At 45.1% G+C, this 9,392-nt stretch overlaps 1 protein-coding gene and 1 long non-coding RNA gene across 2 annotated transcripts; one reads left to right on the top strand and one right to left on the bottom strand.

The window, feature by feature from the left end:
* Nucleotides 1–823: 823 nt before the first annotated feature.
* LOC306925131 (adenine phosphoribosyltransferase-like) lies at nt 824–1,366 on the bottom strand (the record flags this gene model as incomplete). Its single annotated transcript, XM_079503813.1, has 1 exon — nt 824–1,366. The coding sequence occupies one exon, from the start codon at nt 1,364–1,366 to the stop codon at nt 824–826; it is 543 nt and encodes a 180-aa protein (XP_079359939.1).
* A 4,543-nt stretch (nt 1,367–5,909) lies between these two features.
* On the top strand, nt 5,910–9,158 carry LOC306924318. The gene is made up of 3 exons (XR_013790153.1): nt 5,910–6,177; nt 7,263–7,679; nt 8,942–9,158. It is a non-coding gene; the product is annotated as an uncharacterized lncRNA (long non-coding RNA).
* Nucleotides 9,159–9,392: the final 234 nt, after the last annotated feature.

The raw sequence follows: 9,392 nt of genomic DNA, 5'->3' as shown, positions 1-9,392 counted from the left end.
AAAACGTATATTACTATATTATAGAGGGTTTTAGTGACACGAGGACACTTGGATGAGGCTAGGCTGACAATTACGTCAGCTAGATGTAGTATAGCTGTGGGTCTATGCTCTATTGATATGCACCACAGGCCAGCCACATAATCGATACAGCGTCTCCTGTCTCCACCAGCTTTTTTTTTTGTTCTTTATTATTTTGGCACATCTAGAAGTGTGTGTGTGTGTGTGTGTGTGTGTGTGTGTGTGTGTGTGTGTGTGTGTGTGTGTGTGTGTGTGTGTGTGTGTGTGTGTGTGTGTGTGTGTGTGTGTGTGTGTGTGTGTGTGTGTGTGTGTGTGTGTGTGTGTGTGTGTGTGTGTGTGTGTGTGTGTGTGTGTGTGTGTGTGTGTGTGTGTGTGTGTGTGTGTGTGTGTGTGTGTGTGTGTGTCCACAGCTACTCTTTGCACGCACTCACTCCCAGTAGGCCAAAGACACTCCATCCCAATTCCTTTCAAGGCATGTGACTATTATATAGTTAAACTTAAAATAACTTGAACAATATAAAACTAACAAATTAATCTTCATTTGACTTTGTCCACCATCACAATGCCATTCATTCTGTCTTCTTCAAGGCTTTGATTTCAAAACAAAAACAGAACTTTTTCAATAACTATATTCAGATTCTTCATATTCCATTCAATCAATTGGCTATGATTGCCTTCCAAAGTGTGTGGGAGGGAGCCATTATGCGAAAACGACAAAGAGAGACCGCTCCTCCACAGGCCATTTAAAGGCCAAGATGTGTCCAAACAGTGCACACACGGCCCCCGTATCCGTTCAGAGAAGGCCTCAGTACTGGATGAGCGAGTAGACGGTGCGCGGCACCTTCTGCGCCCCGTTCAGATCCTTGAGCTCCACGACGAACAAGCAGGCCAGAACCTCGGCCTGCTGCTTTGCCATCAGCTCGCAGGCGGCCGCCATGGTCCCTCCGGTGGCCAGGATGTCGTCGATGATCAGAACCTTCTGCCCGGGGTGGTCCACGGCGTCTGCCTGGACCTCCAGCTCGGCCTGGCCGTATTCCAGCGTGTAGGACACGGACATGGTGGGCCCGGGCAGCTTGCCTTTCTTCCTGAGCATCAGAAAGCCTTTGCCCAGCCGCTGGGCCAGCACGGCGCCGAACACGAAGCCGCGCGCGTCCACGCCCGCGATCAGCTCCACCTCCCGGTGGTGCCGGTTCACGTATTCCTCGAACAGGTCGATCACCGCCGCCAGAGCGGCGGGCTCCTTCAGCAGAGGAGAGATGTCTCTGAAAACGATGCCCTTAGCCGGCCAGTCGTACGACCTCAGGTATCTCTTCACGAGGTCTATCTTGGATTCTTGGGTGTCAGACATGGTTTGGTTGTAGAGTATAAAGAGTGATGTGGGCTGTAGGAGAGAATGCGCCCGAGACCGATAGGCTGACGGCAAACACTTCAGTGTCTGTCTGGTCAGGACACTGGTTCTGGTGACCGTGGAACTCTGGTCAGGTTGGTATCCATTTCAGTGCAGTCAACTAAAGCATGAATCCTGGGAATAACCGCATGAGAAGATATCCTGCGGTTCGCCTCACGGTTACACTTTACATAAGGTTGTATGTGACGACATCTGACGTAATCGTGTGATGTGGTTTGATGCAGCGTCTCTTCAAGTTCTGCGTTTAAAGAATCATCTTCTATTGGGGGTAGTGCCGACAGTCTGGCTGTCGCATCCTGCTTGCCTCATCAGTCTGGTCAGCAGAGGGTTCGACGTGATGGGATCTGCCATGTTGGTGGAAACATACTGTAGTCTATGGCAGGGGTCCCCCAGGTCCTTGAGGGGGCTCCAGAGGTCCGACTCCTCAGCATTATAATAGTAACCATAATGTAGGTTGACAAGTAGGCCATTCATGACCTACTTGTGGGCAAGCAGAGTGTGCAAGTACTGCTACTAACTAATGTCTGTTACAACTGCTGTTCTAAATCCTTTAGACCCGTTATTGACCTTTTTATAGAAACCTTGAAACGTACCTTAGTTACAGCCAATTCTTATCCCGACATACAAGATACATACCCAGCCGATCACCAAACGTACCTTAGTTACGTCACCATGAACAGCCAATAAGGGACCACCATTCTTCACCGACGTACATACAAGATACATACCCAGCCGATCACCAAACGTACCTTAGTTACGTCACCATGAACAGCCAATAAGGGACCACCATTCTTCACCGACGTACATACAAGATACATACCCAGCCGATCACCAAACGTACCTTAGTTACGTCATCAAGAATGGTGGTCCCATATTGGCCGGTGGACACCACCGAGATACGGTGGACAATTGTGGTCCAGGAAGGAAGTGAGCCCAGTGTCCATGACATCATGGAGTCCATGGACAATTTGAAATACTGAAATATCTAAAAACACACATTACCCACGTAAAAACCCCAGGAAAGTGTTTCTTGTCTCCCAAACATAATTAAAATAAGATCTGGTTGCAAAAGGGGTGAAGTGTCCCTTTAATGAACTGGCCTTTGTGAGGGTCAAGCCTTGCATGCTTACACCCAGGATTTGTACTAAGATGGAGAGGAAATGTTCTGATCGGAGAAGGGGGAGTGTGTTATAGGCTACAGCCTAAATTTAAGAATATAAAAATCAAATAGTTTATATGGTTATATGATATAGAACTATTGTTTGTTTGTTTGTGTCTTTGTTTGTTTGTTTGTTTACGGGAAGTGCATGTTAATTCTCTTTTTGTTTTCTTCTTTTTTTTTTAGGTGTAACTCCCCCTCCCCTCCCAGCAGTGTACCTTCATAAAGCACTGTGGTGACTCCTCTCTGTCACTCTGTACTCAGGATCTACAGTGACAATGTGCTCCCTCCTCCTCCTCCTGTACCTTCATAAAGCACTGTGGTGACTCCTCTCTGTCACTCTGTACTCAGGATCTACAGTGACAATGTGCTCCCTCCTCCTCCTCCTGTACCTTCATAAAGCACTGTGGTGACTCCTCTCTGTCACTCTGTACTCAGGATCTACAGTGACAATGTGCTCCCTCCTCCTCCTCCTCCTCCTGTACCTTCATAAAGCACTGTGGTGACTCCTCTCTGTCACTCTGTACTCAGGATCTACAGTGACAATGTGCTCCCTCCTCCTCCTCCTGTACCTTCATAAAGCACTGTGGTGACTCCTCTATGTCACTCTGTACTCAGGATCTACAGTGACAATGTGCTCCCTCCTCCTCCTCCTGTACCTTCATAAAGCACTGTGGTGACTCCTCTCTGTCACTGTACTCAGGATCTACAGTGACAATGTGCTCCCTCCTCCTCCTGTTGCTGCTAGCAGCCACCGCCCGCATCACTTCACAAGGCAAGTGACAACGTTTCTTTTGGCATTTTTTTATGAAGAATACAGTGATTCATTGTGTTTAGAACATTAGCATAATATATGCAGGTGTGTTCTTTTAGAAACGTTGGCATCATTTTGCAGGCGCAGAGCCAACTAATAGAAGAGTTATGATATTGAGGGGGGCAGAAACCGAGCGCTCGAGCGCTGTTCATGCAGCCTGAACTGAGCCAAGCTGGAGTAGGAAATGCATTGTTTTCAACGAGGGCAGCGCAAACAAGAGCTATTTTAAGCATGTGTGCAACATGACAACTGTTTTAAAGTATTGTACAGTAACAACTAAAGTCTCTTTAATGCTTATGTTGTACTATTACTACAAAACAATTTAAAATAAAGGGATTTAAGATCATTAAAGCTGGGCTGTTGCCTGAGTCCAATGCATTTCTGCCTACTTCCGGTCCAGGACTTGGCCCAGTTGGCTGTCCCCATGCTCAATGCGTAGTCTATGTAGGAGAGCCAGCCACACAGGCTGGGTCAGGCTATTCAGGAACAGTGACCTGAATTTGACCCAAGCCCCCATAGCGGCTGGCCAATGTTGAAGCCGTCGAGACGTAGTGGTTTTTGAATGCTAGTGTTCTATTGTATTTTAATCCTAGTGTTTTTGCCAATTATTTTGTGGACATTGCTGCCACAGGGGACAGATCGACCGGACAATGACAGGAAGCATGATAATTGACTGCTTCCTCTGGCCAAAGATGATGGATACTTGCGGCGCCCCGTTCGCGCCGCACCCATATTGGCGCAACCTCTCGTCTTTGCATTGGCTTTGTGTAATCACACTATATCCAGCTTTGGACTTATTTAGCCCAAAACGTCTACATACGTCTTCATAATTACGGTTATTACACCTGTAGGAGGCCCAGGACATCTAGAGATGTCTTTAGGTCTTTTTTAGGTTTTCATATTTTTTGACAGCGGCCGTTGCTACTAGGCAACACCTTGCTCTGAGCTCCCGGACTCACCCTGCACACTCCACACTGCGCAAAGCCATTCACTTCCTGGTTTACGGGCCGACAAATCTTGCTATGAATCTACGGCGCTGAATCTCCTAATTTCTGACTTAACCAAGCATGGAATGTTAACGCTTCTAAAGAATGTTCAGACTTGACAGCGCGAGGTATAGTTAATGGAACATTATACCTCCCGACGTTTTGGGGGGAAATCTGCCTCATCTGCTGGGTACTCTAGCGCCTTTATTCTAAAAATTCCGGGGCATGTTAAAAGAATATGGTTCAGCAGCTGTGTTCACGTTCACTCTTCCATTGGAATGAATAAGACTCCAAGCTGCTTCCGTTCTCCTAACGAGGCGGCCACCAACGCCACACAACACGTACACAGGAAGTGAACCGGAGATGGCGGGTCTTGCTTTCCTATTTGTCTTGGCTCTGGTTTACTGCTCGCAGGAAATTAGAAGGCGGGCTTATATGGTGTTTTCACTCTTATAATAGAAATAATTGCTATTAAGTATACTAAGTATGGTTCAAGTACATGTATGCAGTGGTAGAAAACATACTCACAGGTTTTACTTAAAGGACCACTTCACCACTTTTCAACCTATCTTCATATAATTGGTCCTCACAAATGATCATGATAAAATATGGCACAATTATTTTCTACTCAATCTGTGTCTCGGCGGAGGGCTGTGGGCAGTTCAGAAACCCGTCCACATCATCAATGGGGAATCCAAGCTAATAGAAACGGCAGGCTTTCTATTCCTGAAAAGTTGCTATGCGAAAATGGAAGCCATCATTCTTACGATAATAAAAACAATATGTCTAACAATGATGTCACTGGTGGTCCATGGTTTTGATCAGGACACCAAACTAGAAAGGTAGACTTTATTTGTATACATTTACGATTCATCTTTATGTGAAAACGTACAAATTCAATAAAAGAAATGTATTTGAAAAAAGGTACCCCTGGGAGTCCCCACTTTGTGGTGGGTCAATGTCAGTTGATATTATCAATTGCTGTACAGTGTATTCTAATCTACATTTGAAAACAGAATCCGCTCTCATAGGCAGAATTGTGACCACACTCTATTATTACTTTTTTCTTTTTACTGTTCGATAGTTTTTGTTTTGATGTGTCGACATTGTATAGAGGGTATGCGCATGCTTAAAGTGAATGGCACTTCGAGTGGCAAATCGAGTGGCAAAGCAACCTGCAAAGTGAGTTTAACATTGTTTAACGTTGTTTAATGCAATCAAATAGGACTTTTCTGTTTGGATGTATAATGAATTGCATTTTTATAGCGCTTTTCCAAGTGCTCAAAGCGCTTTACAATGGTTCATTCATTCATACATTGGGAGGTGAAGCGGCGAACAGTCGACGCCAGCGTCCTCACTTCCCACATTCACACACCAATGGTGGCAAGCTCACACCAACCGACTCATTGGATGTATGGGCTGTCAAGGCCAGAAAGTCGTTTTTTGCCACTCAGTAGGCATTCCTGCATAACTTCCGGGTTTGATGATGATGTCACGCGCATACCCTCTATTTCTGCTTCCCCAGAATACGTTGTGGTTACGCTATCAGCGTGGTGCCATGGCCTGGTGAGGGTTCAAGGCATCGGCGTTTGCAGCGATCACTGGGACGACAAACACTCACAGGTAGTTTGCCAGCATAAGGGCTGCGGCGACGCAGTCGGCTTTCAACGACGACGAACGACCTGGTCGCAGGTTAACCACCTCCGTTGCACTGGCTCCGAGTCCATACTGGGGCAGTGCGAGAGAGTCTTGGGCAAGTGTGATGGTGGACTGGTGTCTGTCAACTGTACAGGTGAATACTTTCACTATACTTCTGTACAGTGGTGGGAAAAGTACTACTTCTTTTTTTTTAGTAAGTAAAAGTATCAATACTGCAATGTAGCAACACTTTTTCGCCCTACTTGTTCATAGCCTGGGAAGCATTCCTTTTTGGGTTCATGAACCGGTGGGATTCGGGATTGTATGGTAACTTTACGTCATGTTGATGTTGTAGTCACTGATTTGTAGTCATGTGATGTTGTAGTCACTGATTTGTAGTCCTGTGATGTTGTAGTCACTGATTTGTAGTCATGTGATGTTGTAGTCACTGATTTGTAGTCATCAGGCAGAAACCACAAGTCGGAATCAGAGGTATCCAAAATAATTCCTGCGATCATCATTTTGGGGCCTACCCAATAAAGTCCTTGATAGGGAGTAGTTATGCATATTTTTTAAAATATAAATGTGAGTGTACTTTCCACTTTCCAGAGACTATTTAGCGTCTATAGCTTTGTTCATGGGGAAATTCTATTTTAACCCATTTTGACCTGAGATCAGATTCTAAAAATGTCTTCTACATCCTGACATTTTTCTGAAAAAGCTATGTTATTTGATTTTTCAAAAATAGCAGACCTATTAGCACTTGGTGGCGCGCTATGAGCTTGTAGATCTGCTATTTTTCAATAGCTAAAGCATATCATAATGCTAACACCAAAAGGGGTTCCCACCCAAAACTTTAGAAGTTAAGCCCTAAAATTATGATCATGGGGAATTATTTTGGGTAGTTCTAATTCCGGTTGTGGTTTCCTGCCTGATGACTACAAATCAGTGACTACAACATGACGTAAATTACCATCCGCTCCAGACCGGTTCTGGTTCACACGGCGATTTAGTAACGACAGACCTGGCGACGCGACGTTAACTTGCTCATACTAGAGCGTCACACGAAAGCATCAATTTACTTACTACTAATAATTGTATTCATTAATTAAATGTAATATAAACACTGATGATGTTGACCTGGAGACGGTTTTTAAATTCATATTCAAATTTTTAAATTTGATCAATCAATCAATCAATCAATCAATCAATCAATCAATCGTGTTTCTGTTTCCCCAGGAAGGGATTTGCGTCCAGCAGGGGACTGCTCTGCGTTTGGGTTGACGATGACTGATGGCATGCCATTGCCAATGTGCCCCGGCACGCCAATGAGTCACGGGCGGCACATACCCAACTTCAAGGATTCCAGAGATCGTTGCTCTGGAAATCTGAAGTTAGACCTTCAAGGCGAACAATTCTCAGTCTGTGGAGAAGACCTGAAAGATCAAAATGTCCGAAATGCCATCTGCAGAGAGCTGGAGTGTGGAGAGACTGGAGAGTATCTTGAACACTTGGGACCTTTGCCACAGAATTGTTTTTTTTTGCCAAAAACGGTGCCACGACTGGGGTGTTCTGCAAACGTTTGGGGAGTGTTGAGCTGTGTTGAAATGACGCAGAACTTTGGACACTGCTCTTTTGGTGGCCTCCGGTGTTATGGTAGGCCTACGTTTTAAATGCTGGCATTTTGATTCACAGAAGATCTACAAGCTCACAACGCGTCACAATGCTACGCGTTGTGAGTTTGAAGATTTGCAATTTCTGGCAAAACATAATTTGTAGTAGAGGTAAATACTAGCAGACTTAGCTGCGACGCGTTGTGACTGTGAGCTTGTAGATCTGCTATTTCCAGAGCGTAACACTCGAGAACAACCAAACATATACTGATTTATCTTAATCTTAAATTCTTAATCCACTAGTCCCTAACATTTTATTCTAGTTTTTATTTGTTGACAAAATTGTCAACATATTTAGTCTCAGTTTTAGTCATCATAGCTTAGTTTTTATACATTTTTCATTTAGTTTCCGTCAATGAAAAAACATTTTTTGTCATGGTTTTAGTCCACGAAATGAACACTGACGACAGGTTGAAAGGGTGTGAAGTTGTCCTTTAATACAGTGGTTCCCAAAGTGGGGTTGGGGGACCCCCAGGGGGTCATGAGGGAGTTCCAGGGGGTCCCCAGCTAAATGATAGTTTGGAACCAAATGGACCCTTATGGGTCTGTAACTCTGTGAGTCATGAGTTAAATTAACATTGATTTTACTATTTAAATTGGGGTCCCAGAGCTATAAATTACATTTCACTAGTCGAAAGAAACACACCATTGGGGAGGTTTAAGGGATTTATTGACCGTAAAGAAATGGAGGGATGAATGAATGGTCGTATGGCGTCTTACGGTGCGCATGGACGGTCACCCCCAGCAGGAACCTGAGAAGGGGAGAAGAGAAGAGAGTTTTGTTTTAATCGTTTGTTCCACTTTGGCAAAGTGAATGTAGTAGTTCTAGTGCCGATAAGCTCCTTTGGGGGGAGCGGGGAAAGGAGCTACTATGGAGGTGAAGGGGGTGGGATGCGAGAACGAAGCCTGTAGGAAGGCGGCTAGTGTGCGACGCAGCGAGGCGGGCGAAACGTGGAGGTAGATGGCGTGGAGGGCGGAGAGTGGCGTGAAGGGCGGGGTCAATGTGTGTTTCTCCGCCTCCTGAACATCTGTTGTTCCGACTCCATTAAATGGGGGTCTGTTTGAGCTGTAAAAGTCTTCTCTCACGGGGGTCCCTGCATGGCATATCTTTTTAAATGGGGGTCCGCGATCTAATTGGTGTCAATTTGGGGGTCCTTGAGTTTGGGAACCACTGCTTTAATATACTGCATCTTGGTTTTCTTGATCTGGGCTCTGCCTCTGTCCTTTTTGCTTCTCATATCTCAGATTGGCAGGAGATCAGCCTACAACATCCCAAGCGGCACGGAAGAATCTCGGAGGGAACTGTGATTGTTGACGGCGTGAACGGTCCTATGATGGTGTCTAACCACGGCTGGACAGAAGAAGAGGGAGAGAAACTGTGTCAACATCTCAACCTCGGCGGGTATGGAAGCCACGCGGCATCGGAGCTTTCTTCTCCTGTGTGGGTGAAGAGCTTCAACTGTAGAGATTTATGCATAAAAACATATGCATAAATATGTCACATTTTGCAATATTACAAAACAAAATAAACAAACAAACATTACAGTATACTAGTACACTGTGTTGTGCTTGTTTGCATGTATCTTTATGGTGATTGTTGCATTGTACCACTGATTGTACCTCTAATTGTGTAATAATGTGAGGACACCTTGTGCAGATTGATCCACCTCTTTAGTGGTGGATGTCAGACATTGGC

The sequence above is a fragment of the Electrona antarctica genome (genome assembly GCF_951216825.1).
Source record: "Electrona antarctica genome assembly, chromosome: 6".
NCBI lineage: Eukaryota > Metazoa > Chordata > Actinopteri > Myctophiformes > Myctophidae > Electrona > Electrona antarctica.
Note: the sequence above shows the minus strand (reverse complement) of the source record. Positions and strands in the feature narration are given on the sequence as shown.